The sequence below is a fragment of the Ammospiza caudacuta genome, chromosome 4 (assembly GCF_027887145.1).
Source record: "Ammospiza caudacuta isolate bAmmCau1 chromosome 4, bAmmCau1.pri, whole genome shotgun sequence".
Lineage (NCBI taxonomy): Eukaryota > Metazoa > Chordata > Aves > Passeriformes > Passerellidae > Ammospiza > Ammospiza caudacuta.
The window spans coordinates 71150081-71176382 of record NC_080596.1 but is presented as its reverse complement, the minus strand read 5'-3'; the positions used below and the strand labels follow the sequence as shown (position 1 = coordinate 71176382).

The window sequence follows — 26302 nt, the reverse complement described above, 5'->3', positions numbered from 1 at the left end:
GGCAGGGCCTGGAGAGCAGCCCAGGGAGGCTGAGGGGGAGGAAGCAGAGCAAACCCAGCCAGGAGAGCCTGGCAAGGGGAAGCTGCTGCAGCCCCTGGGGAGGCTCTGAGGAGGCTCTGGGGAGTTGGGGGGCTCTGAGCCCCCATTCCTGGGCTGTCCCTGGATCAGGAGCAGCCCCATGTGGCAGAGGCTCCCCAGCCCCCACGGTGGGGCTGTGCACACTCACCTTGGTCAGGGTGGGTAATGGCACAGCCCAGCCCTGCCAGACAGCCCTGAATGGCTCTGCTCCTCCTGCTCCCCCTGTGAGGAGAGGAGCAGAGCCAGGGACAGCCTGGGGAGACAAACCCAGCTCTGGTTTTACATCTGCTGTTGCCAGGAGCAGACACAGAGCTCCCAAACCCACAGCTGCCCTTGTCCTGCAGCATCCCTGCCCGAGCCAGGGGCAACAGGAGCACAGGAATGTGGTTATGGGGGAAAGAGACCCCAGAGAGGATGAGGATGGGGTGATTTGCTCAGGGAAAACACCTTCCCTTCTTATCTGTGCTTCATCCTCCCCTGGGCAGCAGGGGACAGTCCAGGGGGGCACGGGGACACCCCTGGCCCATAAACATTCATGGAGCTACAGGGGAATGCTTGGGCACTGCTCTCTCCCCACCAGTGAGAAACCTCTCAGGGTTTGGGAGTGCTGGGCTGGCCATGAGCAGGACATGGCATGAGCAGGACACAGCCAGGATCTCTGGGCTGGCCATGAGCAGGACATGGCATGAGCAGGACACAGCCAGGATCTCTGGGATGGCATGAGCAGGACACAGCCAGCACCAATGGCATAAGCAGGTTATTCCCAGGGAGGATATGGGTTATTCCATGAGCACATGGGTTATTCCAGGAGAACGTGGGTTATTCCAGAGAGGACATGGGTTAGTCCAGGAGAACATGAGCTATTCCCAAGAAGGAGATGGGTTATTCCCATGAGGATATGGGTTATTCCAGGAGCACATGGGTTATCCCAAGGAGCACATGGGTTATTCCAGGAGAACATGGGTTATTCCAGAGAGGACATGGGTTATTCCAGGGGCACATGGGTTAGTCCAGGAGCACATGGGTTATTCCAGAGAGGACATGGGTTATTCCCATGGAGAACATGGATTATTCCAGGAGAACATGGGTTATTCCCAAGGAGCACATGGGTTATTCCATGAGCACATGGTTTATTCCAGGAGGACATGGGTTATTCCAGGAGAACATGTGTTATTCCCATGAGGATATGGGTTATTCCAGGAGAACATGGGTTATTCCAGGAGAACATGGGTTATTCCCATGGAGAACATGGATTATTCCAGGAGAACATGGGTTATTCCCATGGAGAACATGGATTATTCCAGGAGAACATGGGTTATTCCCAAGGAGGACATGGGTTATTCCAGGAGAACATGGGTTATTCCCATGGAGAACATGGATTATTCCAGGAGAACATGGGTTATTCCCAAGGAGGACATGGGTTATTCCAGGGGCACATGGGTTATTCCAGGAGAACATGGGTTATTCCCATGGGGATATGGGTTATTCCAGAGAGAACATGGGTTATCCCAAGGAGCACATGGGTTATTCCAGGAGGACAAGGTTATTCCCAAGGAAGACAGGGGTTATCCCAGGGAGGACATGGGTCATTCCAGGAGGACATGGGTCATTCCAGGGAGGACCACCTTTGCCCACTGATGGCTCTGGCTAGGCTCCCCAAGATTCTCCTCCAAGCTCCAGCTGAGCTGTACCTCCAGTGCCCCAGCAGCCCTGCTCAGCACACCCTGGGCACCAGGAGCTCCAGTTCCCCTCTCAGACTGGTCCCAGTGCTTTGCCAGCAGGGAGTCCAGAGGAGTTTCCTGAGGAAGTCCCTTGGTGACTCCTGGGGTTCAGGGATGCACCAGAGGAGGAGGCACAGCTGGAGCATTTCTGGGGCACTCCCACTTCAGGTGCTCCCCCAAAGGCTCCCCAAAGCACTGAGCACTGTCAGGGCAGGCCAGGCTCACCTAAAGCAGCAGAAATCCTCCTGCCCTGCCCAGCTCAGAGCTGCAGCCAGGCACAGGCACATCCCAGAGGCTCTTCCCAGCCTGCTCCAGGCTGGCATTTCCTGCTGATTCATCCCTGCAGCAAGGCAAGGTCAGCCTGCCTGGCCAGGAGAGCCCCCAGCCTTCAATCAAGGATTCAGCTGGGCTGCCACAGAGCCAGAGCAGGGCAGGGCATGGAGAACCAACCCAGGGCAAACAGAGAACCCAGCCCCTGCTGGCACAGCCCCCTGAGAGCCCAGCACAGGCACATCTCCCTGCAGAGAGGCAGCTGGGCAGGAGGAAGCTCCCCTAGCCCAGAGGGGAAGCACAGGGTGGAAAACAAGGCAGCCCAGGGGAATTCTGTGCTTTTCTGTCTGGTTTGTGTTCCTGCCCCAGCTTCCCCTGCCAGGGCTGGTTTTGGATGGCTGATGCTGCAGGTGATCCCTGCGAGCTGCTGAAAGCACAGATGGAAAATAAACACAGGCTGATTCCCTGAGGATGGAGCAGCTGAGGTGGGAAGTTCATCTCTCCAAATGCTCTTCCCAGAAGTGCTCACAAACAAGGCTGAAAGGAACCAGCCCCAGCTGCTCACACAGCCAGAGCCCAGCCCTGCTCCTCCAACAGGCACAGCAGGAGCTGTGTGGAGGGGCAGGGAGCCCTGGGCATGGTGCTGGTGCTCCTCTGGAACACCAGGAACCCAGGGGAGAAAATTCCAGCATGGACTGGCACTTGCCAAAGGGCTCATCCCAGCACTGACAGGCCAGCAACAGAGGTGGTGTAACTCCAGTGGGACTCAGTGGCAGAAACAGCCTGAAAAGCAGGGAAAAGCCAGCCCTACTGGTGTGCCAGCTGCTGGCTGTGCCCAGGGATGGGACAAGGCCTGGCACAGTCACAGGCAAGCAGAGGATGGCATAGAAAAGAGCTCTGAGGCACCAGGATAGGGCTGGCATGGGAGCACAGGAAGCAGCTCCATCCCAAACTATTTTTTTTTGGGGATCTGAGGCTTTTCTCTGGCACAGGATGGACAGGTGGGAGGAGGGAAGGAGGGAAGATTTCAGGAGCTGTAAAACAGATTGGGACAGCAAGAGCAGGAGTCAGGATGTGACCAGCCCAGCTGGATTTATCTGCTCAGCATCCACAGTTTGTGTCCCCCAGCTGCCTCCCAATAAAGCACCCAGTGGGCACCCAGTGACCTGAGCTGCCCTGACACACAACCCAGGGGACAAGGTGACACTGGCAGTGCTGCTGATCCCTGCCCTACCCACGAGAGCCCAAAGTGAAACCAACTGAGCTGACTCTGTGAGACTGCAGAGCACCAGGGGCTGCTGCACAGGTCCCATGGGGGCAGCTGCTCCTGGCAGCCCCTCCAGGGCACGGGGGGCACAGGAGAAACACCCTCTGCTGTGGATCCTGGGGGCACAGGAGAGACACCCTCTGCTGAGAATCCTGGGGGGCACAGGAGAGACACCCTCTGCTGAGAATCCTTCCCACTTCAGGCTGAGAGAGGCACCAGGGCAGGTGAACACACAGAAACAGCACCCAGGGGCTTGGGAGTGCCTGTTCTCCAAAGGGACACCAATGCCAGGGCAGGGACACAAACCCCAGGGGAAGGGACACCAACACCAGGGCAGGGACATCAATGACAAGGAAGGGACACCAATCCTGGGGCAGGGACACAAATGACAGGGCAAGGACACCAACCCCGAGGCAGGGACACCAACCCCAGGGGAAGGGACACCAATACTGGGGAAGGGACACCAATGACAGGGAAGCGACACCAGCCCCAGGGCAGGGACACCAATGATAGGGTAGGGATACCAATGACAGGGAAGGAACACCAATGCCAGGGCAGGGACACCAGTGCCAGGGAAGGGACACCAATGACAGGGAAGGGACACCAATGCCAGGGCAGGGACACCAATGACAGGGGAAGGCACACCAGCCCCATGGCTCCACACAGCCTAAAGCACCAGCTACAGCTGCTCTGGGAACAGGTCACCAATGCCAGCACAGGGACATCAACACCAGCACAGGGACACCAACCCCAGGGCAGGGACACCAAGCCTGGGGTAGGGACACCAACCCCAGGGCAGTGACACCAGGAGAAGTGACACCAATGCTAGCAAAGGGACACCAATGCCAGCATAGGGACACCAGCCCCATGGCTCCACACAGCCTAAAGAAGCAGCTGCAGCCCCTCTGGGAACAGGTCACACAGGGATGGCTCATCCACCACGCCAGCCCCTGCTCAGGAGTGAGTCAAACACGAGGAAAGGGAAAAGGGAAGGAAGGAATGCAGAGCCCAGCAGCAGCCCCACTCCCTCATCCTGCCTGGGCTGGTCAGGGAAGAGCCCCCTGGCAATGCAGAGCTGGGGAGGAGCCCCAGGCTGCTGCTCCAGGGATGGAATTCCCAAAGGCCACGTCCTGGGCAGGCCTTGGTGAAGCAGGAGCATTCCAGGGCAGGTCTGAGCACAACTCAGGCAGGCACAGGCTCTGACAGGCCCCAGGCACAGAGAGGGGCTCAGTGCCCACCTGGCACTGCAGATGATGCCAGCTTCCCCTTGGGCTCCTCCAGCACTGAGCAGATTCCTCCGGGAGCCACAAGGAGCATTCCCCAGGAGGAGGGGAGCAGAGCCCTCCCTGCACCAGGCTCTGGAGGGATGGGAGGGAGCGGGGACTGAGCACAGCTGGGCTCAGCACAGGCAGCAGCTCCAGCTGCCCCAGGCCTGCAGCTCTGCACCAACAGCACTGAGGGCTTTGCCCAGGTTTGTGCTGCAGGTTTTTCTGCAGCTGGAGGCACTCAGGGCCCTGGAAAATCCACGTGACACAGTGAGAAGCCTGAGTCTGCAGCTTTTTGGGCTGGAAGATGATGGAGGGTGATGGGCCAGTGCTCACAGCCACCAACACACCGATGTGCCAGGTTAGCTAAGCTGGGAGCAGACCACTCAAACATCTAAAAAAATGAGAAAAGCAGATTTTCCTGCAGGAGAGCAGAGCAAGGGCCTAAAACTCCTTAAACCAGCAATGGCAGCTGGGTGGAAATGGGGTTAGCTGGGCAGGTAGGAGCAAAATTACACCCAAAATTACACTCAAAATTACACCCTGTGGGGCACCTGGAGCCTCTGCCCTGGGCTCCCAGCTGGGGCAAACACTTGCCTGGGGTCAGCTGGTCACCAAATGTGTTATCCTAGTTCTGGTCACCAAGGGTGTTGTCCCAGCTCTGGTCTCCGCGGATGTTATCCCACCCTGATCACCACAGATCCATCCCACCCTGGCCCCCACTGGTGTCACCCCACCCTGATCACCACAGATCCATCCCACCCTGGCCCCCACGGGTGTCACCCCACCCTGATCACCACAGATGCCACCCCAGCTCTGGCTGTCCCCCTGCCCCCACAGCAGAGCATCCTGCCCCAGTTTTTGGCAGCAGCAGCCCCTCCTCCCCTGCAGCATTTCCACACTCCAGGGCGTTTCCTGCCTCAGAGCTGCATTTTCAGCCTGAACCATCCCAGCTCAGGGCACACCAGGAGCTCCCCGGTGCTCTCCTGCCCCCCCACAGACCCTCACCAGCCCTGCTGGGCACTCTGCCTGCCCTTGGGTGCAGAGCTGCCACCCCAAACCCACCCCAGAGCAGCAGTTTCCTCCCCACCCCAGTGCAAGGTCTCTCTCTCTCCTCGGGCTAAGGACAGGCGTGCCAAGGACAGAGCTGCAGGGATTTGGCCTGGGCTCAGCTCCCCGGGGAGCAGACAGAGCTCAAGCCTGGGTGTGACAGTGTCCCCTGGCACCAGGAGCCAAGGCCAGGCTGGGAATGGAAAGCAGGACCAGGTCCCAGGAAGATGGCACAGCCCCGAGGCTGCCACAGCCCCATTCCACTGCTAATGATCTCCTGATCTTCATTAAACCAGGGAGGGAGGGAGACCCCACGGGCAGAGCGTGGGCTGGCACAGCTCCAGAGGGGCTGGGGAGGAGATGGGAGCGGCTCCATGCCAGGGGGAGCACCAGGACAGTGCCAGGGAAGCAAGGAGGGGACAGGATGGGTCCCACCAGGCCAGCAAGGGACAAGTGCCTGGTGTGGGGCTGCTGGCAGGGGTTTGGGACCATCCTTGGCTCTGCGGGAGCCTCTCAGCCCTGCAACACACTGAGCACACGGGCAGCACCCATCACTGGGCAGGATGGGCCCCTCTGGGTCAGCCCTCTCCTTCTCCCAGCCTCCTGCCCATGCTGGGGCTCCTTCTCCACTCTCTCTGTCTCCATGGCATTCCCCCAACCCAGGAATTCCCTGTTCCTTCCCCAGAGGAGCTCCTCCATCCCCACATGGAGCAGAGAAGCCCTGGTGGCCCCAGGGAGCTGAGCTGGCCAAGTTTGGCAGCCAAAGGAGAGGGTTAGGGCCCTGTGCTGGGGGAGAGGGAGGGAGGGGAGCCCCAGAGCCCCCCAGAGCCCCCCCAGCAGCAGCTGCCCCACAGCTGGGCAGGAAGGGGAACCAGAACAGGGAAGTGCAGCACGGAAGGGCTTTGGGGAAGTCAGAGCTGAGCTAATTCTGCACAGGGAACAACTCCCCCAGACGAGTTCCCTGTCAGAAGCAAGTGCAAGGCACTGCAGGAAGAGCAGATCAGGAACCTGACTCCTGCTGCACCCTCACACACAGACCCCAAACCTTGGGGGTTGAGCCCTGGGGCTCCCTGCCTGCACCTTCACCCTGTCCCATGCCCATGGGAGATCTTTGGGACAGGGACAAATGGAAATGGTTCTGCAGAGAGGGAGGAACCAGGGAATGGCCACTAAGGGCTTTAGCCAGCCCAGGACACCTTGGACCTTCCTCCTGCCATCAGCCTCACCCTGCAAATCAGGGAATTTTGGGTTCCCAGGCAGGGAGATCCAGGGCCCAGCCCTGCAGGTGTTCCCTCCTGTCCCCTCAGTGTCCCTTCCCCTGCTGCTCACCTTGTGCCAAGGGAAAGGTCCCTCTGGAGAGGGACTGGGGACAAGGGCTGGAGGGATAGGGCACAGGGGATGGATCCCAGAGGGCAGGGCTGGATGGGATATTGGGAATTGTTCCCTGGCAGGGTGAGCAGGGGCTGGGCTGGAATTCCCAGAGCATTCCCAGTTGTGGCTGCCCCTGGATCCCTGGCATTCCCCAAGGCCAGGTTGGACACTGGGGCTGGAGCAGCCTGGGACAGTGGGAGGTGTCCCTGCCATGGCAGGGGTGGCACTGAGTGACTTTTACAGCCCCTTCCAACCCAAAGCACTCCAGGGTTCTCAGCTGATGGGCTGGGTGTGCAGGGGACAGTCCCTGGCTCACTGCCACACCACAGGATAAGCCCCACGGGGGACTCCAAGGGCATTTCCTGGATGTTGGGAAGCACAAGCAACACCTGCCTTGTGAATTCCCAAAAATCCCTCTTTTCCTGGGCTGGAGCCTGGCTTTGCACAGCACAGGGAGCTGCAGGATCAGCTCAGGGGAGGGAGGTGAGGACCAGGAGAACCTCCCAGGGCTCTCTGGATGCCCAAAGGCTCCATGCAAAGGGGGAAATGATGCTCAGAGCTTGCTTTGCCTGCCAAGCCCGATCCCCGGAGCTGCCTGAGCGTGGGACAAACCCTGGGACGCCCAAAAAGGCCATGAGAGCTCTGAGGCTGCTCTTGTGCAACTCCAGGAGTTGCTTTTCCCCTGGCAAAGCACTGAAATGGCCCAGGCTGAGCAGCTCGTAAACACCCCGGCCCCCCTTCCCGGGGAAGAGTCCAAGCTTGACGGAACATTTTCCAGCAGCCGAAAATAAGGATAACAATTATCACTGCTCGAGTTCCTGTGCAATAAAAACCTGCAGGGAAACGAGAGCAAGGTCAGCACGCTGACAAGGGATGCTTTGCTGGATCAGGCTCCCCCTGCCCTAGCAGAGGGCAGGGCTCAGCCCCACAACCTTGTTATCTCTTCAGCACAGCCCTGCCTGGGCCCTGCAGGGCCAGCCCCAGGGTGGGAGCCTCTGTTTGTTTTGCTCTTTCTAATCTGGGACTCGAAGTTTCCTCCTGAACAAAGTTATTTCCAGACATTGGAGCTGGCTGGGAGCTCCCAAAGAGTCAGAATCCCCTAAGCTCCCTATGATCCTTCTCCCACCCAGCTGGGCAAGCTCCAGCCCCTGGGATTCTCCTCCAAAACCCAGTGTGGCCCCTCCAGGCTGCAGAGGGGCACAGGGTAAGAGCTTCCCTCATGTTTTCCGTGCTCATTTCCATCCTCAGGGCCACAGGTGAAAACAGAGTTTTAAAAGCTCCTGCGATCCTGAATGCCTCAAGGGGAAGTGAATTTTCCTTATGCAAGCAAAGCTACAGGAAGGGAGGGAAACAGCAAATGAGAGACTCATGGAATGGGTTGGGCTCCAAGGGACCTCAAAGCTCATCCCAGTCCATCCGTTCCCCTGTCCCAGGTGGATCCAAGCCCCAATGCCCAGCCTGGCCTTGGGCACTGCCAGGGATCCAGGGGCAGCCACAGAAAATCTGGGAATTCCATTCCAGCCAGCAATTCCTTAGCAAGATCCCAGCCCAATCTCCCCTTTCCCAGTGGGAGCCATTCCCTGGCTCCTGTCCCTCCATCCCTTGTCCCCAGTCCCTCTGCAGCTCTCCTGGAGCCCTTTCAGGGACTCTGAGGATTCCCTGGATTTTTCCCTTCTCCAGGGAACATTCCCAGCTCTGTCAGCCTGGCTCCAGAGCAGAGGGGGCTCCAGAACCCTGGAATGGTTTGGGCTGGGAGGGACCTTATTCTCTCCAGGCCCTGGAAGGTGCTGGAAGGTCTCCCTGGAGCCTTCTCCAGGCCCCTGGGTCTCTCCAGGCTGCAGGGTTGGTGTCACGGGGTGACGCAGGCTGGACATTGCTCCCGTGGGATTAACAGCCCCTGACGGGACCTTTGGGACTCCAGGAGCCAGGAGCAGGCCCTGGCCAGGAGCAGACCCTGGGGGGCTCCACAAAAACCTCTCCCAGGGCAGGGCTGTCCCCAACCAGGGGGTTTTCCCACATCCCCGGTTCCAGCAGGCCCCAGGAATGCCGGCCCAGCCTCTGAGCCCGCCCAGCTCCGGCGTTTTGCTAAGAAAAGCAGAATAAAGCAGGATAAGCGCGGGGGAGCTGCCAGCCGTGTCCCCGGGGCTCCTCACGCCTCTCCCGGCCCACGCTCCCCTCTGGGCCCGCCAGGAGCCTCGGGGCTGGGGAAATGCGTTTGCTCCACAGGGAAAGTTCCCCCAGCCCGTTCTGCTGCTGATTTTTGTGGCTGTGAGGGGAGGGAAGGAGGGAGGGAAGGAGGCTCCCTGCGAGGCCGCAGCTCCGGGCAGCGATCCAGCACAGCTGCCGGGTTCGGGGGGCCAGGGGGGCACTGCCAGCCCTGCCCCAACAACGCCCCCAAAACTCCTTCCCTGCAGGAATCCCAGCCCCATTCCTGCCCCTCTGTGCTGGAAAACAGTCTGGTTGTTGTAAACCCTTCTGGGCAGGGAGGAGGAGGAGGAGCAATTCCCTCCACGCACAGGGTGCAGCACGGGGTTGGGGTCTGCACCCCAAACTGGGGACCCTTCATCACAAACCAGGTGACAACGGGGGGGCTGCAAAGCCACCGCAGCCAACAGGGACACCTGGTGGGACAAACCACCAGGGGACAAACCACGAGGTGCAGGAGGGACAGAGCCCTGGGGATGCAGAGGGACGGCGGGCCATGCTGTGCCTGTCCGGGGAATGGATGCACCGGTGCCCTGCCCGGGGGATGGGTGCTCTGGTGCCCTGTCCAGCACGATTCCCTCCCAGGGGGATGCAGGGACCACCGTCCCACATCCCCTTCCTGGCACAGCCGGGATGTCCCACCCCTCCCGCATGTCCTTCCCGGGCATCCCCAGGCCTTGCCATGCCCCAAGTCCTTCCGGGGGGTGACAAAGCCAGCCCGGCCTGGGAACCCCTCCCCAGGGCCACTCTCCTGCGGCGGGCACAGCCATGGATGGAGCCGGAGCCCCACAAAGCCCAGACGGGCACGCCCGGATGAGCCACACCCCAACCCTCGTGGCACGTCGCGAGGGTGCCCATGGAAGCTGTGATGCCCTTCCTCCTCCAGCAGCCGTCCTGGGGACCCAGGGACCATGCGCTGCCCACCCTGGGGCACAGTGACAGCCATGCCATGGCACTGGGGCATTCCAAGTGCCCACCCTGGAATACACAGTGGCACAGTGACAGCCATGCCATGGCACTGGGGCATTCCAAGTGCCCACCCTGGAATACACAGTGGCACAGTGACAGCCATGCCAGGCACTGGAGGGGTCCGTGTGCCCACTCCGGGGCACACAGTGACACAGTGACAGCCATGGCAGGACACTGGGAGGGTCCATGTGCCCACCCTGGGGCACACTGACACAGTGACAGCCGTGCCAGGGCATTGGGGGATTCCGTGTCCCCCTCCAGGCATACCCAGGCACGCTGTGACACCACCGTGGGACACATGAGGATCCCAGGACACCAGTCCCCGGGCACCCGGGGGGTCCATGTGCCCACCTTGGGGCACAGTGACAGCCATGGCAGGGTACTGGGGGGGGTCCATGTGCCCAGGGGCCACTCAGTGCAATCCCGGCCCCAGCTCCCGCCCCGGCCCCGCTCCCGCGGCCGCCCCGCACTCACCGCTCGTCGGGCCCGCGGCCGCGCTGCCGGGCGGGCTCCAGGGGCACCAGGGCCTGGCCCAGGAACCGGTCCATGCCCACGAGCGCCCGGTGCATCACCGTGAGCACCAGCTCGGCGCAGGCCCCGGGCTCGGGGGGCAGCTCGAAGGCACATTCCTCCCTCCACTCGGGGCTGCCGCCGCTCTTCTCAGCCACTGAGGTGCTGTACTTCTCGCGGCCCAGCTGGATCACGGTGTACGCGTCGCTGCCGCCCGCTTTGCCTTTGCCGCCGCCCTTGCAGCGCAGCCCGCGGGCCCGCACCACCGTCACCTGGACGTGCGTGGGCAGCCAGGCCGGGCAGCCCTCGGCGGGCAGCGCGGCCGCCCGCAGCAGCGCCATGGCCGGGCCGGGCCGGGCGGGGCGGGGCCGGGAGAAGCGGCCGGGCCGGGCCGGGCCCCGCTCCGGAGCCGCCGCTGCCGCAGCGCGAGCGACACCGGCGGGCCGGCCCCGCCCTCAACGGCGCAGGCCACGCCCCCAGCCGCTCTGACCACGCCCACAACGCGCTCTGCCTCCGCCCCGCTCAAATTTAGCTCCGCCCCAAACGGCCCCGCCGCGCGCTGGCCCCGCCCCTGACTCTTAACCACGCCCCACGGCGGCGCTTGCCCCGCCCCACCCGCGTTGACTCCGCCCCCAACCGCTTCGTCCCGCCCCGCCCCGCCTGGCGGCTGGAGAGGGCGGGGCTCGGGGCGCGCGCAGGGGGCGGGGCCGAGGGCGGGGCCGGGGTGACGCCCAGCCTGCTGCGATCACACCCCTGCGGCCACAGCCCTGCAGTCACACCCGGGGCTGCCACTCCCCTACTGTCGCACGCCTGCGGCCACGTCCCCTGCGGCCACACCCCTGCGGCCACACCCCTACTGTCACACCCGGGGCACACACACCTCGCCAGGGCCCGGGTCACCCCTGGCACCGCATCCCGAGCACGGCTCTGCCTGTCTGTGTCCCAGACCCACATGAATGAGAGCACAGGTGTGTCCCTGTGCACGTGTGTCCCTGCCCAGGTGTGTCCCTGCCCAGGTGCGTCCTTGCACATGTGTGACATGTACATACAAGCACACAGGTATGTCCGTGCCCAAGTGTGTCCGTGTCCAGGCGTGCCCATACCCGTGTGTGTCCATTCCCAGCTATGCTCATTCCCAGCTGTGTCCATTCCCAGATGTGTGTCCATTCCCAGGTGTGCCCATTCCCACATGTGTCCATTCCCAGGTGTGCCCATGTTCGGGTGTGTCCACATCCAGGTGTGCTCATGTCCAGGTGCGCCCAATTCCTACATGTGTCCATACCCAGATGTCTCCATTCCCAGCTGTGCCCATGCCCAGGTGTGCCCACACTCCACACCTGTGTGTGCCCCCCCGGCTGCCGGAGCCCGCCCCGGGCCGTTCTGTTGTGGCCAGGCACACCAGGAGCAGCTCGCCGGTGTCCCACAGCTGATCCCTAATGTCCCCACAGCCGGCCCCGGTGTCCCCACGGCTGATCCCCGGTGTCCCCATGGCTGATTCCCGGTGTCCCCACGGCTGACCCCCGATATCCCCACTGCAGCTCCCCCGTGTCCCCACAGCTGATCCCCGGTGGCCCGAGCCCCACGCACACCGCTCACCCCTCCCACCCGTGAGCGTTTCCCAGGCCGGGGCCCCAATCCCAACGTCCCCTCTCAGTGTCCCTAATGTCCCTAATGTCCCGTTAAACCCCAGCCCGGCCCCGCCGCCGTTCCGTGCCCGGGGCAAGGTCAGGCCAGCGGGGCGGCGATCCCGATGCCGATGCCGATCCCGCCGCGATAAGGGGCGGCCGGGGCAGCGGGGCCGTGCCAGCCCTGCCCTATCGCTGCCATCGGCCACCGCTGCCACCCTCCCGGCGAGCCCGTTCCGCTCCAGCGCGGGGACACCAGCGGGACACCGAGAGGGGACACAGAGAGGGGACGCCGAGGGGGGAGGGGGACACTGAGAGGGGACAGCGGGAGGGGAGGGGGTCCCTGAGCAGGGACACTGAGGGGGGGACACAGAGAGGGGTGGAGGACACCAAGAGGGGACACTGAGAGGGGACACGAGAGGGGGCACTGAGCAGGGACATTGAGAAGGGAGACTGAGAGGGGACACCGAGCAGGAACATGAGCAGGGACACTGAGTGGGGACACTGAGAGACAACACGGAGGGGGGACACTGAGTGGGGACACCAAGAGGGGACACCGAGAGGGGACACACAGGGGACACGGAGCAGGGACACAAGCAGGGACACTGAGTGGGGACACCAAGAGGGGACACCGAGAGGGGACACTGAGCAGGGACACCAAGAGGAGACACTGAGAGGGGACACAGACTGGGGGAACTGAGAAGTGACACTGAGAAGGCTCTGAGGTCCCTTCCAACCCCATCATTCCGTGATTCCTGTGTCCCCTCCCGTGTCCCTTCCCTTCTCTTGGGGTCTCCACTCACCCCAAACGCAGCAGGCAGGGCTGAAGCTGCCCAGGGCAGGAGGAGGAGGGCAGGAGGAGCCCCATTTCACCCCAAAAAGCCCCCAGGCCAACCCGAGAGCTGCAGAAAATCCCACATTTTCCTGTTGGGATGTGCTGCCCCGGCCATATTCAAATCCCCCATTAAAATTTGCTTCATAGGGAATAAAACCCTCCCCAGGAACTGCTTATCACCCCGAGATGAACTCAAATCCAATTATCCCTCCAGTCCAGGGCCTGCTCCCGCTCCCCCGGCTGCCCCTTATCCCTCCTCAGCATCTGCTTTTGATTTTCCCTTCTTTTGATTGTTTTTGCCCAGTTTTTTATGCTCTGATTATCTCTACTCTCAGCACATCTCCTCCTCTCCGCCACTTCCCATCTTTTACCCCCATAATTGGGATTTTTTTTCCATCTCCCTTCACCTTCCCGGCCCTGCTCCAATTTATTTATCTCATATTTATTCATCTCTTTGATTTCACGCTCACCTTTGCATTTGTTGCATAAGGAGGGTTTTTAATTACCCCTAAATCAATTTCTGTATTTTTTATTCCACTCTGGAATCAAAGGGAACACCGGAATCCTTTGCAGCATCCTCAGCGAGCCTGGGCTGAGTGAAATTTTCCCTTAATTCTTGCTCCAACTTTAATTTTTTTTGCTTTAAATTTTCCTTCACATTTAATTTTTGTTTTAACATCAATTTTTTGATTTGCCTTTAATTCCTGCTGTAATTTCATTTTCCCCCTCAATTTTAACTTATTTTTTTCCTTTCATTTCTCCTTCAACTTTAACCAGTCCTTCAATTTCTGAATAATTTTTTTTTTTTTCCTTTACTTTCTCCCTCAACTGTAACTTTTCCTTCAATTTTTGATTAACTTAATTTTTTCTTCCTCCTCCTGCTCCATGGAATCTCCCTCCCCCAGCTCACCCTGGTGCTCCCCTGAAACACTGGGTGTGGACTCCCAACAAACCCAGCTCCCATCCTGGGAAGAAGCTGGAAAACAACACCAATGCAATGACTTTTTTCTCTCTTCCCATATATTTGGTCCAAAATCCCTCTCTCCATCCCAATGGAGAAGGACATCTCCATCCCAAGCCCACCCCAAGAGCTTCCCAGCCTGGAGCTGCCCCTCCCTGGGGATGGGAGAAGCTCCTGGTTGGGGCTGTAGAGAAATGGGATTTTCATGGGAGACAAGGAAAGTGCTGCAGGAACAGGGAGCTGCATGATGGGATTGAGATTGGGATTGGGGATTGGGGATTGGGATTGGGATTGGGATTGGGATTGGGATTGGGATTGGGATTGGGATTGGGATTGGGATTGAGACTGGGGATGCCAAGCCGGGCTTTGCTTGGGAAGGCTCGGATCCCATTCCCCAGGCTGAGATCCCATTCCCAAGGTTCGGATCTCATTCCCATGGCTGGGATTCCATTCCCCGGGCTCAGATCCCATTCCCAGGGCTCAGATCCCATTCCCAAGGCTGGGATCTCATTCCCAGGGCTCAGATCTCATTCCCAGGGCTCAGATCCCATTCCCAGGGCTCAGATCCCATTCCCAAGGCTGGGATCCCATTCCCAGTGCTGAGATCCCATTCCCAAGGCTCAGATCACATTCCCAGTGTTCAGATCCCATTCCCATGCCTGGGATTCTATTTCCAAGGCTGAGATCCCATTCCCAGGGCTCGTTGGTTGTTTGGATCCATTGTGTGGTGGAGCCAAGCACCAGGGTGGGAGTGAGAGCAGCACCAGCCCTGCAGGGAAGGGAAGGGGTGAAGGAAGAGCCAGGGCTGGGAATGCAGCACCTCTAAGGTGGGAGAGGCTGGAAACGACCCAAAAACCCCATGCCTGGGCTGATGCCAAAGGCAAGGTGGGAATTGTGTCCCTGTGCCCCTCCCTCAGGTGAGAGCCCACCTGCAGAGCTGCCCCAGCCCTGGGGCCAACAGCAGGAGGACGTGGAGCTGCTGCAGAGAGCCCAGAGGAGGCCCCGGAGCTGCTGCAGGGCTGGAGCCCCTCTGCTCTGGAGCCAGGCTGGCAGGGCTGGGAATGTTCCCCTGGAGAAGGGAAGGCTCCAGGCAGAGCTCAGAGCCCCTGGCAGGGCCTGCAGGGGCTCCAGGAGAGCTGCAGAGGGACTGGGGACAAGGGATGGAGGGACAGGAGCCAGGGAATGGCTCCCACTGGGAAAGGGGAGATTGGGCTGGGATCTTGGCAAGGAATTCCTGGCTGGAATGGAATTCCCAGATTTGCTGTGGCTGCCCCTGGATCCCTGGCAGTGCCCAAGGCCAGGCTGGACACTTGGATCCACCTGGGATCATAGAAAGTGTCCCTGCCATGGAACTGGGTGAGCTTTTGTTTCCTTCCAACTCAAAACACTCCATGGTTCCATGGCATCTCTTCCCAAGGAAGCACATCCCCGCAAATATTCCCAAACCATCAAAACACCCCCAAACCCAGACACACAGACCGGGACCGACAGCAACACCCAAAGCTCCCCCAGCCCCAATTCCTTGGAATAGAAGCAGCAAAACTCATTCCAACCCATTGGGAAGGGGCAGGCAGTGCAGAATTCCCAGCTGGCAGTGCAGGGATGCCCGGGAATGGAGGGGAGCTGTGGGGGAAGGGGCCTGAGCCAAGACAAATAAAGAGTTCAAATGGGAAACGATTAAAACTAAACTAAAGTCACATAAATGGAAAGCGGGGGAGATAAGGCGCGGGCGCCCTCGCTGCCTATTTAACATTCATTGGATTGAATAATCAGGCCTCATTATCTCAAATTGCTGCATATTTGCCCTCAAAATGCTAATTTGAAAGTTGGCTGCGAGCGCCGTCTGCCTATTTTGACTAAAATATGATTTTGCTTTATTGAGCGGCGCTCGTAGCTCCGGGGGCATTTCCCCTACGCCGAGAACACGGGAATGGGCAAAAAAAGGGGAGGAAAAATCACCCAACATTTATCAAGAGCCGGCCGGGGAGGAGAGCGGGCCCTGCTTTGCGTAGAAATGGCATTTTTAGGGCTGGCAGTGAAATTAAAGCGTTATCGGGGGCTTTTGGGGATGGACACTTTATCGCTCATCTCGGGAAGGGAAATGGGAGAAATAATTTGCTTTTATTCTGATTGTTTGGCGGAGCGGGGAGGGCTGCAGGCTCCTCCTTGCCCCCCTGTCCCCTTCACCCGCCCTTCCAGGGGGCAGAATCGACGCTCTGGGCTTTATCCAGCGGATCCCACATGGAAAATTTGCTCCATTTGATCTGCGGCCGGGATTCAGAGCATTAGTTTCGGGCTGTTATTACCCTTCCCAGGAGTCAATCAATGGATAGCAGGGAGGGATAACAGCCTCCCCCGGTCCCGGCGGGGCTGGGGTGAGCCGGGGTTGCCGCTCCGAGCGCCTCAATCCCCGTGAGCGATGCCGGGATCCGCTCCCGGCCCCGCCGCACCCCCGAAGGACGCGCTTGTCATGCAAAGCCCCCCGCGCTGTTTGCACAGCAAACTGCAATTGTGTGCGGGATTAAGGGGGTCCCGGGAGGCCACGGAGCCTTGTTGACACTCGGCGCTGGAAATCCGGCGCCATCAATTCCGCGGGCGCCTCTGGATTTGGCAATGACACCGCGGGTGACATTCCCGCTGGCAGATGGACGGGCGCTGACCCCCCCACGTCTGGGGGCAGATGGTGACACAAGGGGGACACACCGAGGGGCTGCTGGCCCTGGGGATGCTGCAAACCCCCGGGGGAAGTCACAGCAGTTTGGTCCTGCTGTCCCGAAATCGGCACGTGAAGGACAAACGTCCCCCTTGCCATGTCCCCATTGCTGCTGTGCCCCGGGGTGGGGGGAACGTGTCCCACATCGGCACCAAAGGCTCAGCCAGAGCCCGTGTGGGACAGCGGCACCCAAAGGCTCAGCCATAGCCCGTGTGGGACAGTGGCACCCAAAGGCTCAGCCAGAGCCCGTGTGGGACAGCGGCACCCAAAGGCTCAGCCATAGCCCGTGTGGGACAGCGGCACCCAAAGCACAGAGAGGGGACAGCTCAGAGCCCCCCTTTATCCATGGGGATAAACCTCTGTGACAAACATCCTGGCACTGTGTGTCCCATCCTGGTGTGTCCCACTCTGATGTGCCTTATTCTGGTGTGTCCCCATCCTGCTGTCCCATCCTGCTGTCTCTATCCCACTGTCCCATGTCACTGTCCCCATCCCACTGTCCCTGTCACTGTAACCATCCCTCTGTCCCGTGTCGCTGTTCCCATCCCTCTGTCACTGTCCCTGTCACTGTCTCCATCCCGCTGTCCCTGTCACTGTCCCGTGTCACTGTCCCCTGTCACTGTCCCCATCCCACTGTCCCGTGTCACTGTCCCGTGTCACTGTCCCATGTCACTGTCCCCTGTCACTGTCCCGTGTCACTGTCTCCATCCCATTGTCCCATGTCACTGTCCCGTGTCACTGTCCCCTGTCACTGTCCCGTGTCACTGTCCCCATCCCGCCGTCCCCTCCCGGTCCTGCCGGGCCCCAGCGCGGTCTGGGATCGCCCTCTGGCGGTCACGGAGGGAACGGCTCCAGAGAGACCTCACGGGGACCTTCCCGGGACCCCACCGGGACCCCACCGGGACCCTGCCCTGCAGCCCCTCCCGCCCGGGATTCTCTGGGATCCCGGTAACGATACCCGGGGTCTCTGGATGCACTCACCGGGATCGGCCCTGACCGGCATCCGCAGTAATTAGCAGCCTGTTAATTGGGGTGCCTGGTGATGGGAGCTGGCAGCTAACTGCAGCTCTGCCAGCTGGGATTGTCCCTAACTGGGATCTCTGCTCACTGGGATTGTCACTAACTGGGATTGTCACTAACTGAGATTGTCCCTAACTGGGATCCCTGCTCACTGGGATTGTCCCTAACTGGGATTGTCACTAACTGGGATTGTCACTAACTGGGATCCCTGCTCACTGGGATTGTCCTTAACTGGGATTGTCACTAACTGGGATTGTCACTAACTGGGATCCCTGCTCACTGGGGTCCCTGCGGATCAGAGATGCTCAGCACTCCAGAAGCCTTTGGGAATCCAGCCCAGATGCCCCAAAAAGAGATTTTTTTTTTTTTTTTTTTTTCTGGAGGTGGCTCCTATGGCACCATCAGCATAAAGGAGTTTGGGTAGGGAGCAGGACCAGAGCAGAGTGGGAAGGGCAGGGAAGGGCAGGAACCCCAGGAACCCCCACAGTTCCAAAAGCCCCAGAATAAAAATGAGGAAGATGTGGAGAAAAAACCAAATCATAATTTTTTCCTTCAGGTGCAGGGAAAGAAAGAAACATACCCTGAAATTGAACATCACATACCCTGTTCTGCTGCCTCAGTTCCTGAAGGATCCATCCCATTCCTGAGGTGAGCAAACCCAGCCTGGGGGGGACCTGCCCCAGTCCCAAGGGTCCCCTCCCAGCACCCAGCCCTGCTGCAGGACCCCCACTTTGGGATTTTGGGCACATTCAACCCCACATCATTCAGCTGTGGATGTCATTATTTGCAGAAATTCCTCTGTTGGAGCTCCCAACTTCTACAATCTCCTGTGCAAGGAGTTTCTCAGGTCAGGCAAATCTACCAGGGTTTAAAAATATTTTTTTTTCCTTCATTTTTCCTGCATTTCCAGCCTCAAACAGCCGAGGTGACCTGTGCACGTCCAAGTCCTGCTTGGGAAAACCTCCCTGGAGCTGGGTCAGGTCTTTGGAGAGGAGAAGTGGAGCTGCATATCTTAGGATGCTTAAGGAGGGCTTTGCTCTGCATCCCAAATGCAGGTGGGAGACCTTTAATAACTGGAAAAAAAGAGAGAGGATTTTCTTGGGGAACTCTGATAAAATGATCCCACAAAGGGCTGGGGTCCGCTCTGGACCCTCCTCAGCCACTTGATGGCAGTGGGTATCCAAACACTTCCCTCTTTTCCAGTAATTTCAGCTGAATTGGTAGAAAATGTCCCTTTTCCCCCAGACTGGGGGTGTCCCTGGCCCCACAGTGCAGGGCTGGCAGCTGGGATGGACACACGGACACAGGGACAGATGGACAGATGGACAGAGGGATGCTGCAGGACAGAGGGATGCTGCAGGTGGGTCCTGAGACTCTGGGATCATCTGAGCCCATCCAGGGACCCTGGAGCTCCATCCCCCTGCACTGCACACCCCACCTAGGGCTAATGAGCACCTTTGTCACTAATTAGCTCAGGAGCTTCAGCAATTAATCCTCAAAATCAGGCACAGCCATCCCTGGTTCACATCCCACTCCTGGATCCCAAGGAGACCCTGGGTTTGTGGGCAGTGACCCCAGTTCCAGCTGAGCCAGAAAACTGCTGGGTTCCTCTGTCTCCATTTCACTTGGATCCCAAACATCACTGGGACCCCCCATCCCAAACACCAGCTTGGGACAGCAGAACCCCCATTCAGCCCCAGAGCACAGGGACCCCAAAGCCCCACTGGGCCCCAGTGTCCCCATTCTGGCCCCAAATCACCTGGATCCCAATCCCACAGGTGCCACCAGTGTCTCACCCAGCTCAGGGACCCTGAGCACCCCCATCCAGGGACCACCCAGCTCTGTGAGGGCTCCAGGGGTGTTTGCTGAGCTCCATCAAACAGGGGAGAGGAAAAAGGGAATAAATAAAGGGAAAGCACCTCCTATCCAAACACAGCCGGGCCCACCAAGGGCCTCCTGCCTTTTTATCTTCCCAAGGCCCTCATTAAGGCTCAGCAACACCAAACCTGCACCCTTTCATCTGTGCCCCTTCCCCAGGGCCTTCATCTGCCCCCAGTAACCCCAAACCTGCCCCCCATTCTCTCTGCCCCCTTCCCAGGGCCTTTATCTGCCCCAGGGCAGTGGCAGGAGCAGTAGGACAGGTCCCTGTGCTGCTCCAGGGAATGAATGCCATGCTCACTGCAGGATTTTAGGGATAATTTGGAATTTTTTGGGGTACAGACCCCCCTGGGGAGGTTCCCCCTGCAGCCCTCCATGGGGGTGCCCCAGCACTGCAGCTCTGGGGGTCCCTTGGGTGTGGGGGAGCAGAGCGGAGGCTGCCCTGGCCAGGGCACAGCCCCTGATGACTTTTCCAGTGATGCTCGGGGTCATTCCCAGCCTGGAGCAGTTCGGGGTTTGTTCCCAGTTCGGCGTTTGTTCCCAGTTTGGGGTTTGTTCCCAGCCTGGAGCAGTTTGGGGTTTGTTCCCAGTTCAGGGCTGTTCCCATTTCGGGGTTTGTTCCCAGTTCAGGGCTGTTCCCAGTTCAGGGCTGTTCCTAGTTCAGGGCTGTTCCCATTTCGGGGTTTGTTCCCTTTTCGGGGTTTGTTCCCATTTCGGGGTTTGTTCCCAGTTCAGGGCTGTTCCCATTTCGGGGTTTGTTCCCATTTCGGGGTTTGTTCCCAGTTCAGGGCTGTTCCCAGGCCAGATCAGTCGGGATTTGTCCCTGGGGAGGGCCGGCCTGGGGGCTGCAGTGGCTGCTGCGGTGCAGATGTGGCCCCGGGCCGCTCCCCCTGCCCCGTTTCCTCCCCAACAAAGCCCCGGGCCCCGGGGAGGCTGTGGCCGGCCCAGGTGTGACTTTTCCCAGCTCATTAGGACGAGCAGCGGGGTTTTTAGGAATCTCAGCCCCTAATGACCATCTGAATCCCATCAGCCGAGCTGGGGCTGTAGGGAGAGCCCCGGCACATCCCTCGCTGGCCCGGGCTGTGCTGACCCCCAAAAATCACCTGTGGGGAGGGGGGTGCAGAGCTCAGGGAGCCAAGGGGGTTCCCAAGTGCCTGCCCCGGGAATTTGGTGGCCTTGGGGTGACACTGAGCTCCTGTGTGGTCCCACTGAGTAATTCAGGGCCAGTGTCACCCTGTGGGAGGACATGAGGGGTCTCTGCCCCAGGGACGGGGCACACGGGGGGACATCCAAATGGGGACAGGAGAACACGGGGGACACTCAGTCAAGGGTAGGGGGACATGGGACAGCAGCTCAAATGGGGACAGGGGACATGGCGGGGTAAATTCCCATCGAGGGTAAGGTGACACGGGGGGACACCCATCCGAGGGCAGGGGGACACGGGGTGACATTGCCATGGAGATCGGGGACGCTGCAGTGGGACACCCCTGCTGAGGGCTGGGGGCTGGAGGGGACACCGTGCGGGAGCAGCAGGCAGGGCAGGGGACATCCGGGCGGGCACAGGGACAAGGAGCACCTCTCCTGGGGATACCCCTCCATGGGGACACCTCCCTGCCCCCACAGGGGACACCCCCTCTCCCCACGGGGACCCGCATCCTCCTCTGCAAGGGACACCCCATGATGGGGACCTTCCTCCCCAGGGGACACCCCATGATGGGGACCTTCCTCCTCAGGGGACACCCCCAAACAGGGACCTTCCTCCCCAGGGGACACCCCCAAATGGGGACCTTCCTCTCCAGGGGACACCCCATGATGGGGACCTTCCTCCCCAGGAGCACCCCACAATAGACACCTTCCTCTCCAGGGGACACCCCCAAACGGGGACCTTCCTCTCCAGGGACACTTCTCAATGGGGACCTTCCTCCCCAGATGTCACCCCCAAACGGGGACCTTCCTCCCCACCCACAATGGGGATCTTCACAGAATCACAGAATCACAGAAATTCTAGGTTGGAAGAGACCTTTAAGATCATCGAGTCCAACCCATGTTCTAACACTAGAACTAGATCATGGCACCAAGTGCCACATCCAGTCTTTTTATAAACTCTTTGAGGGATGGTGACTCTACCACCTCCCTGGGTAGATGATTCCAGTATTTGACCACTCTTTCTGTAAAATACTTCCTCCTTAATTCTAGCCTGTATCTCCCTTGGTGCAGCTTGAGACTGTGTCCTCTTGTTCTGTCTGTTGTTGCCCGGAGAAAGAGACCGACCCCCAGCTCACCACAGGCACCCTTCAGGAAGTTGAAGAGAGTGATAAGGTCACCCCTGAGTCTCCTTTTCTCCAGGCTGAACAACCCCAGCTCCCTCAGTCGTTCTTCATATGGCTTGTGTTCCAAGCCCCTCACCAGCCTCGTTGCTCTCCTTTGATCTTCCTCCCCAGGGGCACCCCCAAACGGGGACCTTCCTCCCCATGGGACACCCCCAAAACGGGGACCTTCCTCCCCACCCACAATGGAGACCTTCCTCCCAAGGGGCACCCCCAAATGGGGACCTTCCTCCATAGGGGACACCCCCAAACTGGGACCTTCCTCCCCAGGGACACCCCCAAATGGGGATCTTCCTCCCCAGGGGACACCCTATGATGGGGACCTTCCTCCTCAGGGACACCCCCAAAGGGAGACCCCCTTCCTCCACTCCAACGGGGGACGTTTGGCCCCCTCTCTGAACAGGGGATCCCATCATTCATGGGGATCTCTTCCAGAGGGATCCCCAGCCCTCTCTCCAGCAGGGATACCCCCAAATGGGGACCCCCTTCCATCCCTTGCCTGCCCCTCAGGGACCCCTCTCAGGGGACTTCTCCCAGGGAGGGTCCTGCCCACCTCTCCCAGGGAATGGCTCCAAACGGGGCCTGAACCCACCTCTCCTGTGGGGCCATCTGCAATGGGGATCCCCTTTCACCTCTCCAAGGAGAGGGATCTCTTCCAGGAGAACCCATTCCCATCTCTACTGGGATACCCCCAAAAGGGACAAGTATAGGGGAGCTCCTTCCATCTCCACATGGGAAATTCCCTCACAGGGATGTTTCTCCATGAGGGACCTGTGTCCACCTCTCCCAGGAGATCCTCAGGAAATGTGGGGCCTGTGATGGTGTTCACAGGGGTCTGAGGATGAGGGAAGAGATGAGGATCTGACTCCATGTTTCAGAAGGCTGATTTATTATTTTATTATATATATTGTATTAAAACTATACTAAAAGAAGAAAGGATTTCATCAGAAGGCTGGCTAAGAAAAAGGAAGAATGATAACAAAGGTTTGTGTCTCGGACTGTCTGAGCCAGCTGACTGTGATTGGCCATTAATCAGAAAAAAACACATGAGACCAATCACAGATGCACCTGTTGCATTCCACAGCAGCAGATAATAATTGTTTACATTCTGTTCCTGAGGCCTCTCAGCTTGTCAGGAGGAAAAATCCTAAGGAAAGGATTTTTCAGAAAATATCATGGCTACAGAGGCCCTCTTGGAAAAAATCTCTTTAAAGGGGACACCTCCAATGGGAAGATTCCTTCTGCCTCTGCAGGAAAGAAGGACCCAGGACACTCCAGAGGGGACCCCTCCAAGAGCTCCTCTCCACCCACTCTGTGTCACTCCAGGCTTCCTGATCTCTGAGTGCTGCTTCCCCCTGCTCAAAGCCAAAGCCAAGCCTGGCAAAGCCAAGTGAGCCCGGACCACCTTCAGCAGTGAGCAGCTGGCACAGCTGGCACAGCTGGAGCAGCAGTTCAGCTGGCAGAAGTACCTGGTGGGGCAGGAGCGCTGCCTGCTGGCCTGGAACCTGCAGTTCAGCCAGGAGCAGGTGAGCCCCCTGCCTCGATCTGCCTCCTGCCCTCCTGTGCCACCAGCAGCTCCAGGATGTGTCCCCACAGAGCTGGGACATTGGGATGTGTCGCTCAAGGAGCTGGGATGTGTCCCTCAGGGAGCTGGGATGTGTGACCTGTCCCTCGGGGAGCTGGGATGTGTCCCTAGAGGAGCTGAGATGTGTCCCCAGGGAGCTGGGGCACTGGGACATGTCCCTTGGGGAACAGAGACATTGGGATGTGTCCCTAAAGGGGCTGGGATGTGTCCCTTGAGGAGCTGGGACATGTCTCTAAAGGAGCTGGAATATGTCCCTCAGAGAGCTGGGATGTGTCCCTCAGGGAACTGGGGTGTGTCCCTAAAGGAGCTGGGACGTGTCCCCAGGGAGCTGGGGTGTGTCCCTAAAGGAGCTGGGATGTGTCCCCAGGGAGCTGGGACACTGGGACATGTCCCTTGGGGAACTGGGACACTGGGACATGTCCCTTGGGGAACTGGGACACTGGAACATGTCCCTTGGGGAACTGGGACATTGGGATGTGTCCCTCAGGGAGCTGGGACGTGTCCCCAGGGAGCTGGGACGTGTCCCTCAGCCTGGCACAGAGCCCCAGGGTGCTGATTGCACAGTTCCAGTTAAAAGGCTGGTTGATGGCAGGTGGGGAAACTGAGGCACTGCATGGCTGTCCCAGAGCCAGGAACTTGTGTCCCTCTTCAGGCTGGGCTCCAGCTCAGGCAGGTGCAGCTCCTGGGATGCAGGGAGATGCAGGGAGCAGTTTTCCATCTTGGTGGGGACAGACTGGACACTGCCTGAGCCCAGGGGACCATGGAGCAGCCAGGCTGGAGAGCCGAGCTCGGCCCTTTCCCAAGGGGGAATTCTGGAATCTCCATCCTTGGAAGTGCTCAAACACACTTGGGTGGCACCTGGGGACACGGGTCAGGGGGGAAGGTGGTGGGGCTGGGTTCATGGCTGGACTCAGTGACTTTTCCACACTCAGTAATTCCATGATTCTGTGATCCCAGGTGAAAGTCTGGTTCCAAAACCACAGGATCAAGCGGAGGAAACAGAGCCTGGAACAGCAACAAGCCAAAGTGGCCAAAACGGGTTTGGGCACCCCACAGAGGAGCCCAGACCCACAGAGCCACCTCGAGGAGGACAAGGACTGCCCAGCAGAGCCAGGGGACAGCCAGGAGGACACGTCCTTGTCCCCAGGCTCAGGGACAGCCCCTGCACAGACTGTGACAAAGAGCTGCTGAGCCACCACAGATCCTTTGTGTGTGTTATAGATGTACCATAGCTGGAAATATCTCATATATACAGGATATATGGGGCACCCCTGGGGCTTGGGGGTGAAATAAATTATTTATGCAACTCTTGGGCTCATCTTTGCAGGAATAACCTCCATCCTGCAGGAGGGAGCCACTGCAGCCTCAGCTCATCCCAGAGGTGTTGGGAGCTTGGAAATCTCCCAGCTCAGGAGCTTCACAGAGCCCCTGGATCCTGGACAGGATCTGTTCACCACAACACCCTGCTCTGCCCTCAGCCCACAGTGCTGCCTTCCTCTCCAGGACTCAGAGCCAGGGCAGCAGGGAAATGCACCTGGAGACAGAGCTGGAGGGAGCTCTGTGACCTGGGCTCCAGGAGTGACATCTCAGCTGGGCAAGGATTAGGGTGGAGGTTTCAAATGCCGCAGTTTTGGGGTGCACACTGAGCAGGGGATGATCCCAAGGTGGGATCCACGGGAGGCTGGGCAGCTCCTTGAAGGGTGCAAAGCAAGGGAGCACCTGGGGCGTCCCAGAGGAGAGCAGCAGTGGGACATGAGGTGCTCAGATGGCAGTGCCAGTCCTGGAGCTGGGCTTTGTCCCTGTCTGGGTTTGGAGCTTGGGGAGGAAGAGCCTCAGGTGCAGGATTTGTTTGAGCAGGTGTGAAACGTGGGGCAAGGACAGGGGGGGCAGTCCAGGGGATGGTGCAGAGAGAAGGGATCTGTGCAAGGAGAAGGGGGAGGATGTGGGGAGAGGGGATGATGTGGGGGAGTCTCGGGAGGTTGCAGTTTATTGCAGCCCCAAGATACATGAACAGTCTCTGTTTCGGCAGGCACACTCCAAGAATGAGTCAGAGCTCTTAATTTCTCAGTCTCAAGGTTGTTTATTGTATCTTATCTATAAGAATTTTTCTCCTGTCCAGCCAAGGTCCATCCAGCAGGACAATTCCAGGCACTCTGCCTGCCCTCGGGGTGGTGTTATCTCTTTATACTACAAACTACATATAACATGTTTACAATAACTTTCCAATACCTGTCAGCTATGTTAGACAGTGAGCTTCTACTCTAAACCAAACCCAAAGTGCCAACATCACAGCAGAAGATGGAGGTAGAGAAGAAGAAAGGCTGGACATGCCCAACTCCCTCCATCTTGTCCCCAAAAGCCCTATTCTAAAAACCCCAAAATCTACTTTTTCACCTAGTGATAATTTTACTATTATTTACCTAAACTTCTGTGGCTTTCAGATTTTCATACAAAGCTGACAATTTGCTCCAGGTGTCATAATCAAACCCACAGGTGCTCTGGGCTCTGTGCCAGGGTCTCTGAGCCCCCTGGCAGGGGTCCCGGCAACTCTGGACACCCAGAGGGATGTGCTGAGTTCCGAGAGGGGAGAAAAGGGGATGGTGCAGGGAGCTGAGGACAATATCAGGAGAAGGAGATGCTGCAGGAGAAGGG

The 26302-nt window shown here is 59.0% G+C and overlaps 1 protein-coding gene and 1 pseudogene across 4 annotated transcripts in view; one reads left to right on the top strand and one right to left on the bottom strand.

The window, feature by feature from the left end:
• RAB11FIP5 (RAB11 family interacting protein 5) overlaps positions 1-11064 on the bottom strand; it is a 40979-nt gene extending 29915 nt beyond the window's left edge. For all 4 annotated transcript variants that reach the window (XM_058803400.1, XM_058803401.1, XM_058803402.1 and 1 more), the window contains exon 1: positions 10671-11064. In XM_058803400.1, coding sequence (XP_058659383.1) covers positions 10671-11047 — 377 coding nt within the window. In that variant the 5' untranslated portion in view covers positions 11048-11064. The remainder of the gene's footprint in view (positions 1-10670) is intronic.
• A 5676-nt stretch (positions 11065-16740) lies between these two features.
• Positions 16741-24841, top strand: LOC131557275 (homeobox protein notochord-like; annotated as a pseudogene).
• The last annotated feature ends 1461 nt before the right edge of the window (positions 24842-26302 follow it).